Source organism: Paralichthys olivaceus, chromosome 2 (assembly GCF_024713975.1).
Source record: "Paralichthys olivaceus isolate ysfri-2021 chromosome 2, ASM2471397v2, whole genome shotgun sequence".
In the NCBI taxonomy this organism is placed as follows: domain Eukaryota; kingdom Metazoa; phylum Chordata; class Actinopteri; order Pleuronectiformes; family Paralichthyidae; genus Paralichthys; species Paralichthys olivaceus.
Genome location: NC_091094.1, coordinates 24698314 through 24720505, shown reverse-complemented (window position 1 = coordinate 24720505; position 22192 = coordinate 24698314). Strand labels below are relative to the sequence as shown.

Sequence of the window (22192 nt, the reverse complement as noted above, 5' to 3'; positions counted from 1 at the left end):
ACTCGACAGGAAATGTTGATCAAGCACGTCCTGCTTGTGGTACATGTGCAGAAGTTATAAGAGTCTGAAGTACTTCTGCAGAATGGCTCCTGTCAGTGTTATATTATTACACACATATATCACTGGATGATTATTACTGGAGCGAACAACAGCTTTTTAATGTCGCAGGTGAAGCTGGAGCTAAATCTAAATGAAGTTCAATGCATTGTGTTTCATGCACTGATCACATGTTTTTAAGGTTGGACAACTAACTGGTTTAGTTCATCTGATCTGCTGCAGTAGATTTTGTACATAACCTTTTATGAAAAATGCAAAGATTTTCTCAGAAATGAAACAGATATATCAAGTAATACAAAACCTTAACACTCAACTTAAGCACTAATCCGTCAGAAATGTTTTAATTCTGTTTCTTCAGCATGAGCCACATCCTAATAAGCATTGTAGAAACACTGGACAGTTTTCTTCACAGCTTTTAATGACAATGATTAAAAAAAAAAAAATGACATTATTGTTTTCATTTGGACAGAAAATGTTGGAGGAAGAATAAGAAACCAAGCGATGATGGTCATCATGAGAAGAAGAGTGTTGTTGAGCACTGGCAGTCTGGTCCTCTGATCTCAGCTCAGCAGTCTGTCAAGAGGAGAAGCTCAGGTTAGTGAAGAACTGACATGTTGCTAGAATCATATTATGGTTGCATATGGTGTTCTAGGTTTGATGGCACTGACTAACCTGGAGCCCACAGCTTTCCCGTGCACTCCTTTGTATCTCTGGTCGCTGTGGATGGATGTAAGATCTTCTTTATAGGTCCCCTCGTAGATGTCTGACTGACGCTTCATGTAGCTCTCACTTGCATCACTGCAAAACGACAAAACAACCAACAGGTCATGTTTCACAGTGTTTCTGAAATCACACATCACTGACGTCACTCCAGTGGTCCTACCTACCCCAGCCGTTTACCCATGACGGTCTGTAGGAACTTCCTGGCAGAGATCTGGCCCAGAACTTTCCTGTAACTGTTTGTAAAGATGGCATCAGCGTGACGTCCGGAGCTAAAATCAGAAAGGGAATGAATGAATTCAGTCGTGTCATTACACAGCAGTATATTCTGGAACACTTTTCAGAAAGAAAAAATAAAAAGCATATTTCTTCACTTGGCATTGAGATATTTTTGGTTTTATTTGTTTTATTGTCAGATCTTTTTCAGAAATGTTTTATTGCAAACTACATTTGAGTGAATAAACACTGGTGTAAATTTAAATTCAGTTTAATGAAAATGTAACTTTAAATGTAAATGATATGAACAACAAAAAAAAAAGAAGAATTGTCTTTTGTTGTATTGGGGCAGAGACAGACGTCTTAGAGGCATTTGCCTCAAAAACCAAGTGTGTCTGCATCACACCGGAAATGTTATAAATTGATAAAGTTTCCTTTGAGCCCATCTTTTACATCAGCCTCTCAGTCCATATGAACATACTGACCGTAACTCTGCTCGCTCTCTGGGATGACTCATGTCGCCCGGCAGCTTCTCTGCTGGATCATTGATAGACGACGTCATCAGGATGGACATGTCCCTCTGACCGAACCTGAGAAACAGCTCCATTAACTTAACAATGTATTCCATTTATTTTCCCCCAAAGCTGTGAGAGTTTTGATGATGACAGATTTTAGACAAAAGAAAATATCCTCAGTCTAACTCCAACATGCTGGTGTGCAGCGACACATTCTGCTGCTTTGACTCAGGACAGTGTGATCGAGGTGAACTGCAAATGTGACACTAATGTGACCCACGCTGTGTGCTTGACCCCTGCAAGCATAACAAGTGCAGAGGGCACAGCTCCGACAGGGGAACACAGGGAATCATACGTGGTTTTCTTTATGCTTATTAATGTGTTTGAACCTGGACCTCACGTCACTGTCATTTTCTGTGTCAGGTTGCATGGGCTCATCTTTTAGTCGTAAAGATAACGTCAACTTTTCCATTTGATGTAAAGCAGTCAGCTGCTCTGTAAAGCTTAGCCACAGTTAATGATAAACATAATCCACAGAGTGGATTGAGAGAATTAAAAAAAAATCCTTTATTCTTCCATAGCTAGTGGAGGAAAACAACCAGAATATGTCTGGTGTGTATGAATCTGAACGGCTGTGGTGACCTGTCATAAACATTTCAATAACTTTGAAGACCCTCATAAAAAGCAGTAATGACAGAGGGAGAGGGGAGTAGTTCCAGTGAATCAGTGAGGACCTACCTAATGGATGGGTAGAGTGGGGAGCCTGATAGAGACATGACCAGGCAGCAGAACAGCAGCAGTGCAGCTTTCTCCATCATCACAGCTCGTCCTGGAGAAGAGTGGACAGCTAGAATAAATGACAGACGAAAAAACAAATATGCTGAAACCACAGTTTCCCTCAACCAGGCTCATCATCGCTCTGCTGAAGCCACTGAAGGTGCAGCAGGAGGAGAAACATGCTGCGATGGGAAATATAATCAACACTGAATGATCAAATCACACATTTTAAATTGATGCGCAAACGCACGATGCATTTCTAGAGTTACCTCAATTTTTCACGTGAATTCCGAGGGTCCCTGCAGCTCCTCTTTACTCGCTGCCCTCCTCTCTCATCATCGCTTACTGCCAGGAAACACTGGACAACAGGGTCACTGGAACAGTACTCTGCGTTACTCCTGCAGCCATGGAGAGTTTATACTGAACCTGTAGCTCCCAGTCACTCCCACATCACACATCATACTCTCTCTCTCTCCCTCTCTCTCTCTCTCTCTCTCCTCGAGCTGAGCTATCTACATGCTCTCTCACTCTTTCTATTTGTCCAACTTTTACTTTCTCAAATAAATGTTGTGCTTTTTGGTGTGACCATAATCTAATACTAAAAATAGCCTTGTATACTACAATGGAAAAAATATTAAAAACAAAAAGTGAATCAATTAAATAAAAAAAAACAAATATTAATGTGATAGGAAGAGAAATAATTTAAAGTTTGCAAATCATTGCAGTGTTGACGTTAATCGTTATATCTTCATATCATACAGTCATTATGCAAATATTTCCCTAAAGTGTAAGGAAACACAACAACACACACAAACCAAAAAAAACAGAAGCACATTTCAAAGGTCTGTTATTGAACACAATGAAAAGATCCATTCATGCAAACAGTAAAACGTGTAATTTCATCTATTGTAGCTTCAAAACCTGAATAGATTTGAACGAACAGCTCCCGGACACATTTATTTTCAACATGTGAACATAATGTGTCACTAACAGTTATTTGCTGCAGGGATACAGGTTATATTGTTGTAAAGGTTTTTGATTTCTTCAGATAATGACGGAGTTTTTGTTGTTTTGAAAGTGTTTGTAGTATCAATCGAATTAATCGATTGGAATAAATAAGTGTCGCTCTTTCATTCAGTGTTTTATGGGGGAAGGTTTCTTCTGCTTAACGGTCACTTCGAATCCCTCGCCATCCGGAACCCTGATTTCCGTGACGGGTTATTTTCGGGCGGACCGAGAAGTTTGACGTACCAGGGGACAGGTTTGGCGAACGGACCGCTGCGATACAAGATAGTTCCGTGTCGTTTGCGTCCATCTTCGCTGTACAGGATACCTAGGACTATCAGTTTGATTAGAAAAAGTCAGAGTCAGATGCTGAATTGGTTTCGATAAATAACTTACATTTTCTTTTTCAGTTTGCAGCTGAAATTTGAACTCATGCAAAAACACACATCATTCGTTATATTGGTGCAGGTTATACATGAGTTATTATAAAGTAGAGTTTGTGTCACTGTTCCCAAAGAGGCGAAATCATCTCTACAGTAATGTTCTGTTTATAAACTGTACAACCTCGTGTGTTGGTGTTTATTAATGATGATACACGATCCGATGCCTGTTGTTCATGGATGTTTAGAGTCATCAATGATTTATTAAAATCAGTTGAAGACACATTTCCTTGCGATTGGTCTGATCAGTCAATATTTCTGAGGACAAGTTTGTTGGATTTAAAATGTGGAAAATCTTTCATTTCACACTTTGATTTAAGTGAGAGAATCTTAGTGACAAAGGATATACTTTTAAATCTATACAATAAGAGATCATCTGATGGGTTAATCCCAAGGGCGTGGAAAGAGTTGATAATTATTTCTAGTCAGAAACCTGGGAAGATCATAAGATAGATAGATAGATAGATAGATAGAGTACTTTATTCATCCCCGGAGGGAAATTAAGGTGTCATAGCAGCTTGTGTATCGGAACACAACAAAACACAATGCAATAGAACAAAACAAAACAAAACATTTAGGTAAAAAGAACAGAAACAGAAACACAAGATGAATAGGCAGACAAGTAGTGCAGTGGCAATATGATGATAATAGTAATAATGATATGATGGTAATGTTATTGTTAGACAGTATATAAGAATATTAGTACAGTATATATTTATATATATATATATAGTATACAATATAACATAATATATATTTATATAGACAGTAATTATACCAATATAATAGCAGTATATAGTAATAATGGCAGCAATAGTATATATAATAATAATAATAGTAGTAGTAGTAGTGATAATAATAATATAATAATAGCATGTACACATGTATAAATATGTGTATCTAGACTTGTAAATCCGAAGAATATACAGAGAATATGCAGAGTATGATATAATATGATATGATATATAATATATAGTAGGGTATAATTATAAGTACTTGACTATACAATATACTGGCAGTGTAAGAATACGTGGACTGGATGTGCAAAAGACAATATTATTGTATAAAAAGGTCTGTAATATTAAAGTGGTTTAAATTAACACACGTAGTGTAGTGCAGGGTACATGGTGGAAAGGTGACAGGTATATTAGTGCAGTTCTGTAATGGTGGCTCTGACAGAGGTAGATGAGTTATAGAGTCTTATTGCGGTTGGAATGAACGATTTCCTGTATCGCTCCTTAGAGCAGCGGGGTTGGATGAGCCTGTGGCTGAAGCTGCTCTTTAACTTGTCCAGTGTTTTGTGGAGGGGGTGAGAGGGATTGTCCATGATTGCCAGCAGTTTTGCCAGCATCCTGTTCTCCACCACCTCCTCCAGGGTGACAAGCTTAGAGCCAACCACAGACTCGGCTTTCCTGATGATTTTGTTCAGTCTGTTGGCGTCCTTTGCCTTGATGCCCGCACCCCAGGACACCACAGCAAAGAAGATGGTGCTCGCCACAACAGACTGATAGAACATCTGCAGCATCTTGTTGCAGACATTGAAAGACCCGAGCCTCCTCAGGAAGTAAAGCCGGCTCAGGCCCTTCTTGTAGACGGCCTCTGTGTGAGTGGACCAGTCCAGTTTATTATCCAGTGTGATACCCAGGTACTTGTATGCAGGTACCACCTCCACATCCGTCCCACCGATGCAGACAGGAGAGGGCACGGGCTTGTTCCTCCTGAAATCCACCACCATCTCCTTCGTCTTCTCCACGTTGAGCTGCAGGCGGTTCTCCCCACACCACTTCACAAAGCGGTCAACCAGGTCCCTGTACTCAGCCTCCCCCCCGCCCTCAACACACCCCACAATGGCCGTGTCATCAGAGAACTTCTGCAGATGACACGACTCAGTGCAGTGCTTAAAGTCAGCAGTGTATGTGGTGAAGAGGAAGGGGGACAGTACAGTTCCCTGGGGGGCCCCGATGTTACTGATCAGACGATCAGACACACAGTTCTGTAATCTCACAAACTGTGGTCTGCCCGTCAGATAGTCATCGACCCAAGTGATGAGGGGAGCACTCACCCGCGTGCCCTCCAGTTTGGCCTTCAGCAGTCTGGGCTGGATGGTGTTGAAGGCGCTGGAGAAATCAAAAAACATGATCCGGACTGAGGTGTTGGGTCTGTCCAGAGAGGAGTAGGCCTTCTGCAGCAGGTAGATGATTGCATCATCAACCCCAACATGGGGCTGATATGCAAACTGCAGGGGGTCTTGTGATGGGCACACCAGCGGTCTGAGGTGTGCCAATACCAGTCTCTCCATGACCTTCATGATGTGAGAGGTCAGTGCCACCGGCCTGTAGTCCTCCAGTGCAGCAGGACGTCCTTTTTTGGGCACTGGGACCAGGCAGGATGTTTTCCAGAGCACTGGCACTCTCTGAAGGTGTAGGCTCAGGTTGAAGAGGTGCTGGAGGACTCCACAGAGCTGGCTGGAACATGCCTTCAGCACACGAGGGCTGATGAGGTCCGGTCCAGCAGCTTTCCTCTGTTTGAGCCTCTCCAGCTCTCTCCTCACCTGGCTGGCTGTGATGTGTAGTCCAGACTGGAGGGTAGGGGATGTCAGTGGTGGGTTTGAGGGTGATGCAAAGAGGTGTGTGTTGCAGGAGGTGGTGGTGGTGGGGGACTGTGGGTGATGTGAGGATGTCCCGGGGGTGGAAGGTGTGAAAAAGTCTGTGGTGAAAGCCAGCGGAGGGGTGGGGGGAGATGGTGACGGGTGTGGTGTGGGGCAGAGGGTGGTGGGGGGAGGTGGGGGGTTGTTGCTCTGAGAAGCAGTAGAGGCAGTGGAGTACCTGTAGTAATTATAGACAGTGGAGTACCTGTAGTAATTATAGACCAATTGCTTTGAACAGAATTGTAAATGACAGACTAATTTAGACACTAAAGGTTTGATACATAATTAACAAAGTGGATCAGAAGAGGCAGAGGTATCGTGGACCCTATAGTGTGCCTCATAGATGTTAGGAGAAAAGCCAAGATTAAAAAGGAAACTGTGTTAGCACTTTTCTTTAACATAGAAAAGGCATATGACACGATGTGGAAAGCAGGGCTATTTATTAAATGACATCAACTGGGAATAAAGACAAGAGTGTATCAGTGGGTGAAAGAGTTTTTATTTGATAGGAAACGAATAATTAAAATCAATGGGGTTTTAGGTGATGTTATAAAGTAGAAAGTGGTGTTCCTTAGGGCAGTGTTAGTAGCCCATTATTATTTTTTAATATGATAAACGATGTAGTCAGGAATATAAAAAGATATATATATTAGAGTAACTCTATTTGCTGGTGATGGTGCAATGTGGAAGAGTATTAAGAACATTCAATCTGAATGTAGACAGGATATTGTCTTGGATAATGTTCAATTTGTAAACAGTCTGCAGGAGTCAGGTATCAACATCATGTTTGGGTTCCAGCTCACACTGATGCAGGTCATTTTACCTTTTACTGAGGAAATCAGGAGATGTGTGTTTTAAAAGTTTTTGTTTTTTCAGGGCAACTGGGTTAATAAGAAGAAATTAGATTTTCCGGATCCACAACCCCATTCAGTTATGCACCATACGTTGCAGAAAAGGGGAGATTCTCCTCTTCTGTCTATGGTATTGGCTGAGTGTAGCAATTATAATGAACAAAGAAGGGAATTAATATTAGGACTTAAAAAAAAAGAAGCAAAATATTACATTAGAACATCTCTTCGGATGGACATCAAGGAATATACACACTCTTCTAATGAACTACTTAAGAGAAACAGAAAAGAAGAAAAGAATTACATTTTCATTTAGTTTGCCAATTTACTGCTCCACACTCCAGTCCAGACGGTGGCAGTAATGCGCCTATAAGCTGGTTTACCACCAATAAACACCAGAAGAAGAAGCAGCAGCAGCAGCAGCAGAAGAAGAAGCAGAAGGCAGGTAGTCCTCTTGACATTGAGACATGCTCACAGTGTGACATGCAGCTCACACACAGTAACTCCTACAGTTTGGGACAACACGGGACACTATGGCAGACCTGTGCTGCAGCTACCCGCTGGGTTGTTAGAGCTGACAGCTGTAGCTCGTTGTGCTAAAGCTAACTCACCATGGAGCTCTTCCTCAGGACTGTAAGACCCTTGTTCACTTCTCCACAACGCTGGAGACCTGTCAGCTGCTCCCAACACAGGAGCTGCTCTGGTCGAGCTAAACCCAGCGTCACCTCCAGAGACAGGGGGACAGCCACCGGAGACACGTCCAGGACCCAGCTGTCCTCTGGTCCCAGTCTCCATGATTTCATCAGAGCAGCCTCTGTGAACCAGACCCGTGCTGCACGTGGAGAGCTCTCAGTCTCCTCTGGGTATCTCTCTGAGGACCTGGTGGGGGGGGATTCCAGGAAAGGTGAGTCTCATTTGGAGCCAGGTTCATTTTGATCGTCTGTGGGACCGATGATAATCTGGGCTTTTGCTTTGTTCCAGTGTATTTTGAAACCTATGGCTGTCAGATGAACGTGAACGACACAGAGATAGCCTGGTCCATTCTGCAGAGGAAGGGATATCAACGCACGGTGGATTTAAACCAGGTAAAAGAGCTCAGGTTGTAATCGTACAACTTGAATCATCTTAAAATCTATTCTTTACAGTAATATCACTGTGATCCGCACAGGTTGACTAAGTTGGGATTGTGTTTGCAGGCAGATGTGGTGCTTCTGGTGACGTGCTCTATAAGGTAAGTCAAGACCTAACTCATGACTCATGTCATGGATGGATGGATGAATAAATGAATGAATACAGCTTCTCTTCTTCTTGAGAACTCTGAGGTTCATCAGTGTCCCCCAGAAACTACTACCCAACCTGTACCATCTGAAAACCGACCTAGAGCTGCGGACATGCTGTTTAACTTCTGACAACTCAAGTTCAATGAACTGCAATAGATTCTTTGTAGTTAAACACGTTATATCTGTAGCCATCCATCCAACATCTATACTACTGATCCTTTTGAGGGTCAGGGCCGAGCTGGAGCCAAACCCAGGCAACATTGGGCTAGAGGTGGGGTACAACCTGAGCAGGTCGCCTGCATGTCAGGGCCAACATACAGAGACAAACAACCATTCATACTCATGGGCAATTTAGTCTCTAATGAACTAAACATCAGATCTATGGACTGTGGGAGAAAGGACCTGGACCTTATATAAATGATATATTCTATTGTCTCTTACTATTTATTTCATGTGCGTCTAAACTCATTGAATATACAGTGACAATAAAGAATCTATCTTGATGCATTCATTAACAGAGATACTAAAACTCTTTTCTTCTTCAGAGAAAAAGCTGAACAAACCATTTGGAATCGATTACAACAACTCACAGCTATGAAGAGGAGACGGTTGAAGAGCCACACACCGATGAAAATCGGTATTTTAGGTAAGCGAGTCCACAGATAAACACTCGTGTTCACGTCCTGCAGCTGCTACAAAGACATAGTAATAGGTATGTGTCTCCAGGTTGCATGGCAGAGAGGCTGAAGACCGAGCTTTTGGAGCGGGAGAAACTGGTAGATGTTCTCGCCGGCCCGGACGCCTACCGGGACCTTCCCCGCCTCTTGACGGTAGCTGATGGAGGTCATCAGGCGAGCAACGTGCTGCTGTCCTTAGAGGAGACCTACGCTGACATCATGCCTGTCCACGTGGCTCCTCAAGGATACAGTGCTTTTGTGTGAGTATATGGATTTTATTTTTTTTTTACTACAGAACAACAATGCTTTGGGAGGAAGTTGGTCTCATTCTCTAAGGCAACACTGTGTTTATATCATGTCACCTCTGCTGATCAGGTCCATCATGCGAGGCTGTGACAACATGTGCAGTTACTGCATTGTTCCCTTCACTCGGGGCAGAGAGAGGAGTCGACCTGTTAGTTCCATCCTTGAGGAAGTTCGAATGCTCTCTGACCAGGTAAGTTATTACCTCAGTGCTACTGTCACGTGTCCCTACACTTGATTTAAAAAAGTAAGATGATAAGTATGATAGTAATATTAATATAGGCGGGCGAGTCAGGATGGTGTTTTAAGTAAAACTCCTCAATTATAACTAAGGTCTAAAGACTATTAGATATTAATAACATTATATTTTAGGGAACACTGAAATGCTATTTAGAAATGAATGTCCTCAGAAATAAAGTTTTGTTTGAACAATTGTCCTTGCATCACTTCCAACATCAACACAGTAATATAAGGCACCTTACTCTATCTTTCTAAAAGAGAGAAGTAGATTATATTTTTGAGTAATGGTCTAAGACTTATATCTTCAACACGTTCTATAAAAATCTGTTGTCTGCACAGTACAAGCTTTGATTAAAAGTTCAGTATCATAACCGTAATGTTTTAGGATTGGTTTACAGTTTGTCCTGACCAGTTTTCGTGTGGTGGATGTTTTCCTCAGGGTGTGAAGGAGGTGACATTGCTTGGTCAGAATGTGAACAGCTACAGAGACACGTCAGAGGAGCAGTTCTGCGGCTCTGACCTGACCACGCTCAGCCGGGGCTTTAAGACCGTTTATCGCACAAAACAGGGAGGCCTGCGCTTCTCCGACCTGTTGGACCTAGTGTCACGCATCGATCCGGACATGAGGATCAGATTCACCTCCCCTCATCCCAAGGATTTTCCTGATGAGGTGCACTTTTTTGCTGCTGGAAACACATTCTCTAAAGCCCACGTGACAAAAAAACAAGATTCATTTCATCGCCTGTTTCTGTGTAGATTTCCCATATTAACTTGGCTGATTGGAGCTCACTTACTGTTTTCTGTGCTGCTGTAGGTGTTGCACCTGATTGCGGAGCGAGAGAACATTTGTAATCAGATTCACCTTCCAGCCCAGAGCGGGAGCAGCCGGGTCCTGAAAGCAATGCGACGTGGGTAAGAGACCACTACACCTTTACTGAACTCAAAGCAATTCAGTTTGTGAAGCCGTTTGTAAAACCTCTTAAAAAAGCACTCCAATAAAGTGTCTTTCTTTAAATCAAATTACAGCTACACAAGAGAAGCTTATCTTGATCTGGTGAAGAACATTAAGAGAATTATCCCAGGTAGGTTATCTTTTTTCTTTTATGTGTTCCACCTCTTATTTTTATTGATTTATAAATCAGCATTTAATAAATTAAAGGGTCATCCAGACATGTGACTTTTGACCATCAAAAGTGAACTTGTGTGCCAAGTTTGAAAGAATTCTCTAAATATCACATTCACAAGGTCACAGTGTCCTTTGACCTTTGAATACAAAGATCTAATCAGTTCATCCTTGAGACCAAGTTTGTACCAAATTTAATGAAATTCTCTTGAGATATTCTTGGGATATTGAGGATGTATATACAGATGGAAAGAAAACCCAAAAACATTCTGCCTCCGGCCACTGCCTATCGCCGGTTTGGAGGCAGGATGATGAAGCTGTCCTGCACTTAGTAAAGATCTGTACATAACTTGGTCAGAGTTGCCCCTCCAGATGTTAAAGTATGCAGTTTACCATTAAAAGAGAAAATGCACTGTACCTAGGTATAATACTTTAGACTTGTTTGCTGGAATTAAGATCCTGGTATTAATTATTAACTCTAAATAAAACCCCAATCACCCTACATATACATGTCATAGGTGGGTTTCAACTGGCAGCGTGAAGACTAACTGACACAGATTTCTGATTCTTTTTTTCCCTGAAATTGTATTGGTAAAATAATCCTTGCATTCCCAACAAGAGCCTGATGTTTTCCTGGCGAGTAATAACTTTAAAATGCGTTTGTCAGAGGTGGGTCTCAGCAGCGACTTCATCTCGGGCTTCTGTGGTGAAACGGAGGATGACCACCAGCAGACTCTGTCTCTGATCAGAGAGGTGGGCTACAACGTGGGATTCCTCTTTGCCTACAGCATGAGGAAGGTGAGCTCCTGTAACCTTGTGATGTAAACTTACACCAGAAAAGATTTAGTGTCAAGTCTCCACTGTCCCACTCAGAAAACCCACGCCCACCATCGGCTGGAAGATGACGTGCCAGCAGAGGTAAAGCGGCGGAGGCTGGAGGAGTGTATCAGTGTGTTCAGGGAGGAAGCTGCCAGGGTCAACGCTGCTCTCGTCGGCAGCACAAAGCTGGTCCTGGTGGAGGGAGTGAGTACTGCACACATGATCAGCTCACAGGGTTCAACCATAGCGGGGGTTCAACACAGCAGTGCAAAGTTCACCCTTTAATATGTTGCTTTAGATATAGCATACCTACTGTATTTATGGATATTATACCTATGTTAAATATTTGAACATCTAATACAGAAATTGGAATTAACACTGCTCATAGGTAGAAGTAGTCATCCACTACCACTGTAGTGTACCACTGTAACCTGTTACCAGGCAACACTGCTCATCTCTGTGTTCCACTTTGATGCAGGAAAGTAAAAGATCAGCCGAGGACCTGTGTGGGAGAACTGAGGGCAACGTGAAGGTGATCTTCCCCAAAGAGGATGTGTCTGTTCAGGCTGCAGAATCCAGCGCTGCACCGATCAACGCTGGAGACTATGTGCTCGTGAAGGTAGGGTTTGATTCGTATGGATATTTTTAGGTGTTCTCCAGATTAGAGCGTGATGGATATTAAATGATCACATACGTATCAACAGTGGTGTACATGCTGCCTAATAAGTGGCAGAAAATGATCCACTGAAATGTATCTCATTTCTTCCTGTTTTCCTGGTTAGTGGACGTGGCTACTTGCACTTCTGTGCACCAATCAGGATCCAGTCCTGACACCTGATTGGTTGCAGATTGTGGAAATGGTTATGTTAATGAGAGAAATCTGTAAAAATTAAATACACATGTTTATTTAAAAATATGGATTATTTCAGAGTTTCATGTATCTGTACATGACATAATTAAAAACATTTTAAAATGTAATGTAAACTTTAATGTTACACGTTCAAAAAGGAGTTTAATTGTCAGTAAATGTTTTGAAATTAATAATCACTTCATGAGAACCACTCAGAAAACTGATCAAACTGAAGCCACCACCATAATAATGTAATTATAATTTTCAAAACTTTGATTGTTGCCTATTTAGTCATGAGTATTTAATTAATTATTTTGCAAAAATACTTCAGATTTAAAGCCAAGATTTCACTTAATAACTTAATAAGATTGTGTATATAATGAGTTTATGTTGATATTGTTTATATTGTTTTTAAAATAATTTCTGTTAGTATGAGTTGAAGGTGAAAAATGTTGGTATGGTAAAATGAATCATATCTGGAAATCCAGGTGTTCAGTTCCAAGCACATCTTTATTAGAATCATATAGAATCCATGTCTATCTGGGAAATATATCAACCATGAAATCAAAGGGACAGGTGAAAATAAAAATACTTTCTGTCAGTGGCAGGGTGACATCATGTTGACAGTCTGAATGTGTTATGTTGTGTTTTTACAGATTTCATTATTCTGTCACTTACGTTTGGACGATATGTGTTTTTAATGATGTAGATATCGTCGGCCAACTCCCAGAGCCTGAGAGGCCGAGCCCTCAGTCTCAGCTCCCTGAGAGGCTCAGCGAAGCAGTGTGAGACTCTGACGAGGCACCAGGTCCATGAACACGTGGCCTCGGACACGGCCATGATTGAAACCTGCCGCTGATCGACTCAGGTGATGCCACAGGAAACCTACTCTTCTTTTTTAGTAGACATGATTCTCCTTCTCTCGTTTGAGGACATCACAGACATTTTGCTCATCCTACAGTCACACCGGACTGCTCTGATGAGCTACTAAAACTTGTAAGGTGTTATTTATACAGTCAGTGCGTCTATGTGTATGTACATATTGAACTGCACAGGATACTGAAACTTTCTGGACCATGTGAATTAAAACAAAAGTTTGATTGATGTCATGGACTTTTATCTTTTTTGGTTCTCTTAAAGGTTCAGTGTGTAGAATTTAGTGATATTTAGTGTTGAAATGTCATGTTGCAGCTGAACACCCCTCACCTCACCCTCTCCTTCCAAACATGAAGAAGAACCTGTGGTAGTATTTAATTGTCATAAAAACTCAAAAGGTGTTTAGTTTGTTCAGTCTGGACTAATGTAAAAAACATGTCGGCCTCTGTAGAGAGGGTCCCCTCTATGTATAAAGTATTTAAATATAAAAGGTCTTTTCTGGGGTAAAGAAAACTACAATTCATACAATTTAGATGAAACGAACTAGTGAAAACATCATGAGAATTATTCTGCATTACATTTCTACCAATAGATCCCTTTCACCTAAATCTTACACACTGGACCTTTAACCGGTTTAAAAAAACATCATGGATCAGCACATTTGTACAATCGCTCTGTGAGTCACAGAGAAACTTTGAGATTGAATTTGTCAGCAACAGAAAGTGCTGTGAAGGAGCATTTCAATAAGGGGACACTGTCTTCCTGCAGAATGTTGCCTGTTGTGACAGGACTGCAGTGGTGGAAAATATTCACTGCTCTCATGAGGGAAACACTGTGCAGAATTATTTAAAATTAAAAAATAATACAAAGATTTAAAAAACCTGAGTGACAACATTTCTCAGGTTAGTGAGAGAAATTCTTTCTTCAAAAATGTCAGTGAGTTGGTTGTAGTCTTTCCTGTGGTGTGCTCCAGTTCAGGAAGCAATCGTGGGAGTTTTGAAGAATGCAGTTTAACCTGTAAACTGAACGTCTGTCCCAATCAGCATGTAGTCCTGCAGGAAAATAAAACACAGCAGCAGCAGCAGCAGTCATTGACAGCTTTTCTGTTGATCACTTAGATATTTAAGTGGTTTTCTCTCAAGTCCTTAATCTCACACCAGCTCTCATTCATTTCCTGTCATATAATACATTACGGTACAGTTTTATAGAAAACATCACGTCTCTGACCTTCAGGACCTTAAGCTGAGTTTTCACCAGCTTCATCTTTCCAATCGCAGGAAGTGGATATCCCTTCGCAAGTTGAACTGTGGAGAAACATTTCAACATTTATATAAAGAAGTCACAGAACTCCAATGTGACGAGCATTATTATGATTCTACAATATATATATATATGTGTGTGTGTGTGTGTGTGTGTGTGTGTGTGTGTGTGTGTGTACAGATATGATCTATATTATGTTGCATTTATAATACAGTATAAAATTCATACAATAAATACAGCTCAGTGCTTTACATAAGAGGATAATAAGAAAATATTTGAGTATTAATTAGTTTTAAACTAGTGCTAAATAATTACAGTAAAAATGTTGAAAATAAGTCTAAAGACCTTGTCAGTGTGCAAAGCTTTTCTACAAAAACAAATATTTGTTTAAAGAAGGTAACTGAGTTTGCCGTTCTAACATCTAGAACTGTGAAAAGAACAGATTAGGAAGATGAGGGCTGGTGTTGGCAAAGACAAAAAGGTCTGAACCCACTGATATATTCATCATAACATAAAGGTATTAAGTAGATGTTGGAGTAGACTCTTAAAAGTCTCAAATATGACCCCTGAACTCTGTGCTCGGGACTGATCTGCATTCAATAGCCCAAGTACTTGATGTGGCCTCAAGTTCATTTAGAGCACAGACTGAAAATGCTAAAACTCACCATTCAGTTTGGGTATCACTACGACTTTGAGGACCATCTGCAGGATGTTGTCGAGGGATCTGACCTGCAGGGTCAGGGTGAGGGTTAGTTTGTAAAGTAGGCACTGACGGTTCACACTGTGACTCGTGTTACTATGCATCTCTCACCTTAAACTCTCCCACGTAACTGGTCCTCAGGGTCAGATCCATTCTGTGCAAATGAGGCACAATTAGAATGTGATGTTCATCTCTACAAGGACCTTTTGGCCCCGTCTCTCTCTTCTGAGAACACGTTCTGTTTTTTCATTAACTCACTTGTTGAGGGAGACAGCTCCAGCCACCCTCATGCCACTGATAAACACCTGGGCGCTGACACTGGTCTCCTGGAAAACACAATGTGGTGAGTCGAGCGTCAGTGTTTTTCTGAACCCCAACACGGCTTTTCATGCCAGCTGTGTAACCTGCTATGTAGAGCGTTGTCTTTACATTTTAGAGCAGGATGAATGGATTTCAAGTTCAAATGTCGTATGTATTTAATTCAAAACCCTCATGCTCAAATAGCCCCTGCTCGTGTCTAGATTTTCTCTGCTTGTGCTCAAACTGTGCGCTTGCCCTCAGATGATTTCATTTGTCAGAAGCACCGTGAACGTGAGAAGAGGGGAAAATGTACCACAGGAAATCTATCCAAGCACCAAATATCTGAGTGCGAGAGCAAATCCAAGCACAAGCAGGGGCTATGTGAGTACGAGTGCAAGCCTTACAAAATCGAAACGTGAAGTCCTGCTCTCAAACTGAAACACCACGCTCTTAAATGAGATAAGGAAAAAAGAACATAACTTACCAAGTTCAGGATGAAGAGAGGGGAAAGTGTGCTGTTGGGTTGGATGGCGTAGGCTGTCACCGTGCAGCTGGCCTGAGTGGTGGCGTTGTTAGGTTGAAAGGTGATTACGGGAGTTTTCACAGTCTGAACCAGCAGTTTCATCATCAGACCAGGGAAACGCTTGGAAATCTAAAAAAAAAAATAAAGAGACACAGTTGACAAATAGCCAGGGAAGGTTGTGTCTCTTTACAATGCAGTGGAGTGTGTTGCCACCTCAGGGATGAAGGTTCCAAACGTCCGGGTGTTGAGTCGGATGGGAGAGCTTTGCGGGATCTGTTGTGACAGAGGGAGAGGATTTAAAGTCAGTGGGAGGCTTTAGAATGTGAATTCATTACACCATCAGGAGACCTGAGGGCTCCGCTCACCATGTCGTCAGTGATGTACAGACTGAGGGCTCCAGCTTTGTTGTAGACGAAGGCAGCAGAGTTGACAGAGTAGGCAGACATGCCCATGTACAACATGTCGTCGTTCTGGGGAGGCAGGGAAAAGGCTGTGGGGGAGAACGGAGCCTCCTGATGCTTCCCTATGTTGTAAAACTCCCCCTAAAGGAAAGAAGAAGAACACAAACAATTGCAGTCGAGGTTTAACATCTCTCTTTTTCCCTATTTTGGCCTTTTGTACAGTGATCATATTTGCTCTCTTGTATGGAAAATATTTTATATGCAGTCTGGGAGTGATTTTGATTTCACTTTAAACATCATTTGCATTATTTTATCGGAACTAATTCTTTAAAATCCATTGCATTGGAATTTATAAACAATAAATGTGTGTGATCAAGGTTGCCAAACCTACTGATAATATATGTGGCCTTTTTTGTAGAAAGAATATTGAAAAAAATATATACAAAGCACTTTTGTTTTCTTAATATTAATGATGTTCAGACTGTAAAATGTCAAACGATATTAGTGTGCAGAAACTGGGGGTCATTAAAAGGCTTTACCTTCAAGTTCAAGTCTATTGAAGACTTTGAAACTGTGGGCGATGACACCATGGAGTATTCGATCTCTGCATACTGGTCCACCTTGGCCAGAACTGCAGTGGAGAAGAGAGTCACTGGTTTATTCAGCATTGATGAAACGTGTCATTTATTGACATCAATGGGTTTTGGTGCAAGTCGTTTTCTCATGGAGTGCTTTACCATTGAGTGTTTTCAAATGAGGGTTCAAGTCATTTACTGCATCAGCCACCAGAGGGCAGATCTGCAACAAGAGAGAACAGAAGAATGCAGATTACTCATCAATGCATCAGTAGTAACACTCTCATGTCGAGGTATGATAATGTGTCACTCACACTGCAGAAACCTTTCTGTTACGCCCAATACTTAACGCACATTTATCCAATTTGTATAGTATTATGAATGCAGGACTTTCACTTGTATTTCCACATGAATGTATTTGTACTTTCATTGTAGACATACTGAGTAGGTCCAGTCATAAAGCATGATGTCATCCATAGCAACAGTGTCGACGTCAATTCTCTTTCAGGGTTATTTGTAGAGCATAGTTCAACAAAGCAATTCAAAGCGCTCTGCATAAAATAATAAAGGCGTCATGACAAATTGTAAAAGCAACAAATGACTAAAAAACCTATTCAAAATTGAATTAAAGAATGAAATATATAAAATAAGAAATAAAAGTAACGGTGCAGTGTAAGAAGTGAGTAATTACTTGATTTAGTATAAGGCCGTAGTCTTCAGCCTTCATTTAAAAGAACTAACATTTGCAGCTCCAGTTCTCTTCCACGTATCTGGTGTGTAAAAACTGAATGCTTCTTCTCCATATTTAGTTTGGACTGGGGAGAGAAAGCAGACCTGTTCCAGACAACCTGACAGAGTCTGGATGGTTCATAAAGTAGCAGGAGACCCAGAATTCATTCTGACCCTAAACAGCAGTATTTTGAAGTCAGTTATTTCACAGACAGGGAGCCAGTGTAAAGATCTCAGAACTGGAGTGATATGATCCACTTTTATTGATGTTATTGAGGACTGGAGCTGCAGCTTTATGGTCTACTTTTTAAAGAGACCATTACAATAGTCAGGTCAGCTGAAGATAAATGCATGGATAAGTTCTGAATTCTGTTCTGAATTCTGCTGAGACAAAAGTCCTCTTATCCTGATATGTTCTTAAGGTGGTAATATGTTGACTTTGTGTTAAAGTGGCTGTTAAAGTTCGGGTCTGAGTCAACACTACTGGCTGGGTTTGTGCTTAAGGAATTTGGCAGCAAACTCTGCTCTGAGCAGCTTTAATAACAAGTCTTCACTGGAGTTTCCTAGTTAGGACCTTTTAGCCGCTGTCATGAGGACATCTAGTGGTGGAATGAGATACTGAATATGACCTCAGAGAAAGAGGGTGGCCTTCCAGTGGGAATAATAAAGGCTGGTGTCCCCTCACCTGTTTCTGCAGTGCATTTCTCAAAGCCTTATCGATGAAGTTCTTGAAAAGATTGTACAGCCAACTGAAAGAAACAGCCACCACAGGAGTTATGTGTGCAGTGCACAAAGCCCGACAGCTAAAACTGGAAAATGATCAATCACAGTCATTCCCTCACACGGTTCCAACAGTACTGCACGTCAGGGTTCGTTTTACCTGGCGCCACCATGGAATTTGATGCTCACGCTGCCCACAGTGGCCACACAGGAGACACTGCTGACTGTCGGTCGGCCTGTCTCGTCACTCTTGATGGCGAGGCTTGAAGTGATGGTGAGTCCATTCACATTCAGGTCAAATGAGCCGCTGTCCTTTCTGTTGAGAGCGAGAGGAAGGAGACACTGTTGCAGCAGAAATATCACAGAACAGATTTATCCGTTTAAGGAGGAGATGTTTTCTCACTTACATTATCCGGAGATACTTGACCCTCCAGTTTCCATGCAGACTGATGTAAGCGTTACTGATGGACAGTTTGATGCCAGTCCCCGGCACAAGATCCACTGCAGACTTGGGTAATCCCAACTTCACTATCTGCATACTGGAATCAACAAAACGCTGGTTTGTGAAGGCGCCTGGCTTCAAAAAACATTTTCTAACAGAATTTCCAGGCGTGCTGAGTGTTGAGAGGAGCTTACTGTGACAAGCTGTACTCGACTTTGCCGATGGGAGGCACTCTCTCCTTCCCTGAAATATCTGGGACTTTGATGGTCTTGAGTTTCTGCTGGATTGAAGCCATGCCCAGTTGTCTGCCTATAAAAAGAACATTTTTAACGATGAAACTGAGCGGATCTGTGCTTTAAAAACAAACTAAAAAACAGTTAACGTTTGCAGACCTTACCATATTCAAGGCCTTTTTCTGTTAGCTTGACCTTTACTCCAGGATTGGTGGCTGAGGCCACAGCGATGAAAAGCACCAGCATGAGCTGACAGTGCAGGGACATCGTGACTGTTTTGAGATGAGAAGGACAAGATCATCAGAAAAGTCTTTTGAGCATGAAGCTGCCTCATAAATTCGACAGATTCTGCTTTTGTGTGGTCGACATGTTTGCTGTTCTGTGAGAAGAACCGAACTGCATTAATTAACTACCTCATCGAGAGGACTATTTGTATTTTAATACTACAAGTTGCTTCCTTATTCTCCACTGAAATATACCATTCACAGATGAGGACCATATCACAAATTACTTACTTCAAAGGGAAAGCTCTTTCTGCTCTAACTAATAGCAACATTTATTCTCTATGATAAATATTATCGACACAATCGGCCGCCTATTAGTTTTTTGCGCTATTTAAAGACACTTAACTTGATTAGTGAAGCATTCTTGGGTCGATGGTGGGAGGAGTACTCAGATTTGTAAAAATAATATAGAGTTTATAAACCAACACAACAATGGATCGATTCTACAATACAAGCAAATATCCTATATCATTTTTTAAGTTATTGTGTGGAGCACCTAAAGGATCAAATGTCTTTTAGTTCCCACCACTGCTTTGTGTTCATGACTCCTGCTTCAGCCGAGGTCGGTGAAAGAGCTGACTGTCAGAGCTGCAGGACAAATCACATGACTGCTCATAAGTCAGCAGACGAGAGAGCAGTTTTATTTAATTAGGTCAAAATCATTAAACGCCAGGTTCAACATTTGTTCCCATTTCAAGTGGGATTTTGTGAATCACTTTACAAAATGTTAACTGTTTCACTTCTGAAAGATGTACTTGCATGTATCTGCATTTTAAGACACAGCTGTAATACACAAGTATCAGCACATACTGTGACTCTAAAACTCAACTGTCACATGACACTGGTCCCTGATCAAAGGCTCCATCGGCCATTTAAGAAAGAGACAAAAAACAGACTGAATAATAGATTAAATAGAAAAATAATCTTAGACAGTGAGAAGCTCTAAACTGATTCTTTGTGGGTCATGTGTGTACTAGACGTTGAATTGTTTAAGTTTAGATAAACAATAGGTTATCACATCCTTTCAAAACTGTGTTAAAGAGCTGTTAATCAAAAAGAGGCCATGGTTAACTGCTGAAAAACCAAAACAATTACACACACCAAGATTTCAGGTCATAATCCATCCAAAGCAGTTACATATATATTCAATCTAAATGTACAGTACATCCCAAAACTCAAGAAACTCTGACATTGTCAATGCACAGAATATTAGATAAATGTGACAGTCAATAATGACACAATTTACATGTATACACATATAATAACAATATTAATAATACACATATACTCCACATGTATCCCAAATAGTTTGCTTGTCAAATCAAAGCAGAACAAATTGTTAAAAGACTAACTCTAGTTTATAGTTTGTATTTTTTCATTGTGCGGGGAACCATAGTATTCAGCTGAGATCTCTTCAACTAATAAATACACTGAACACTGAAGCAGATGTGGAGAAGCACATCCCTTCCACCAAGCATCAATCAGTCAACACACATTGAATTCTGCCTTTGAAATTACAAATGTACAGTTTGTAGTAAATAATCTGTATTGATGTTTTTTTTATTGTCATGCACACACATGTGCCCAACCCTCAAGTAAAGCCACAGCAGCCCTTTGCTGTAACAAAACTTCCTGAAGCACAACTCAAGTCTTCCATAATCATCCAACCAACTGGAGAACATTTTGCCAAAAAAGAAGAACCCTTGTGTCGTTATAAACAGGACAGTAAAACAAAAGTAAAAGTGGAGCAAGAATGAGGAGTGGCATTCAACATGAAGAGATCCATGCATGGCTGAACATAGCTGTGCACGATAGGATCTTTGTCTTTAGTCTTGATTATATGTCACATAAGATTCTACATTATATCTGTTCTATAAAAGATAATTAGTTGTTAAATTTGGTTTATGTCATATAATCATATATCAACTGACCATTTTTCTCTATACATGAGAAACATGTTGCACCTCATCTCCTTAATACAAGTAATCTGTTTATCCTTTAAATATATCCATAAACCTCAAGCTTACAGAATCTCCACAAACTAAACCAAATGTGTCTCAGTGAAGAAACACTCGCTCTTACCTGAAGCAGCAGTTTGTCAGGACCAGGCACTTTCTGCTGGTGTGCCAAAACGACAAAGTGAAAGAGGAACAAGAAACACATGACATCTAATTCACTTAGCTAATCAGGAACTGCAGTCGTCTGGTGGACAATCACTGATTTCAACAATGGGGAAATTTGCTATCTGACAGAACTTTTGAATGCTTCTAATCTGCTCCCCTGCAATCTCTTCAAAATCACAAGAGAACAACAGTGATCCATTCGTATCTGAGGGTCGTTTGCATATTAGAAACTGTGGAGCCACAGCTTTCAGTGTTTGACATAGTTAAGAACTATTTGTGAAGTGTTTGTCTTTGTGAGTTTGCCTCCCGCTGAGTTGCTGATAGTTAATCTGCGTTTCAGTTCCTGCTATGGATTTCTAGTCAGGTCACATTCAGTTAACCCTGCACCATGACACCTCATCCAAACATAACAATAGCAAATAAGAAAAGTAGATATTATAGAATAGTGGTAAACGATTATGCTTCTGCTGTTATTAAACTGCACTGCAGGATAAAATGTCTGTTCTTGT

At 41.0% G+C, this 22192-nt stretch overlaps 3 protein-coding genes across 5 annotated transcripts; 1 reads left to right on the top strand and 2 right to left on the bottom strand.

Moving 5' to 3' along the window:
* Positions 1–406: 406 nt before the first annotated feature.
* ghrh (growth hormone releasing hormone) lies at positions 407–2688 on the bottom strand. 2 transcript variants are annotated; one of them, XM_020086576.2, is made up of 6 exons: positions 2555–2688; positions 2247–2355; positions 1479–1583; positions 945–1049; positions 730–855; positions 407–630 (listed from the first exon to the last, which is right to left on the bottom strand). In XM_020086576.2, the coding sequence occupies exons 2-6, from the start codon at positions 2324–2326 to the stop codon at positions 618–620; spliced, it is 429 nt and encodes a 142-aa protein (XP_019942135.2). In that variant the 5' UTR covers positions 2327–2355; positions 2555–2688; the 3' UTR covers positions 407–617. The 2 variants fall into 2 exon arrangements, with proteins under 2 accessions (XP_019942135.2, XP_019942136.2); XM_020086577.2 differs by having other exon boundaries at positions 2247–2337; positions 2555–2681.
* Positions 2689–7609: 4921 nt separating this feature from the next.
* On the top strand, positions 7610–13621 carry cdk5rap1 (CDK5 regulatory subunit associated protein 1). Its single transcript, XM_020087072.2, has 13 exons — positions 7610–8129; positions 8207–8310; positions 8422–8456; positions 9051–9151; positions 9232–9442; positions 9558–9678; positions 10165–10395; positions 10540–10637; positions 10752–10807; positions 11516–11646; positions 11722–11871; positions 12146–12286; positions 13227–13621. The coding sequence occupies exons 1-13, from the start codon at positions 7838–7840 to the stop codon at positions 13374–13376; spliced, it is 1821 nt and encodes a 606-aa protein (XP_019942631.2). The 5' UTR covers positions 7610–7837; the 3' UTR covers positions 13377–13621.
* Positions 13009–21775, bottom strand: LOC109629359 (bactericidal permeability-increasing protein). 2 transcript variants are annotated; one of them, XM_020087073.2, is made up of 16 exons: positions 21643–21775; positions 19441–19548; positions 19238–19352; positions 19009–19140; positions 18762–18917; positions 18567–18630; positions 17315–17375; positions 17117–17208; positions 16542–16718; positions 16390–16449; positions 16138–16305; positions 15612–15679; positions 15465–15507; positions 15319–15382; positions 14621–14697; positions 13009–14445 (listed from the first exon to the last, which is right to left on the bottom strand). In XM_020087073.2, the coding sequence occupies exons 2-16, from the start codon at positions 19541–19543 to the stop codon at positions 14404–14406; spliced, it is 1422 nt and encodes a 473-aa protein (XP_019942632.2). In that variant the 5' UTR covers positions 19544–19548; positions 21643–21775; the 3' UTR covers positions 13009–14403. The 2 variants fall into 2 exon arrangements, with proteins under 2 accessions (XP_019942632.2, XP_069369092.1); XM_069512991.1 differs by lacking the exon at positions 21643–21775 and adding an exon at positions 20057–20163.
* Between the last annotated feature and the right edge of the window lie 417 nt (positions 21776–22192).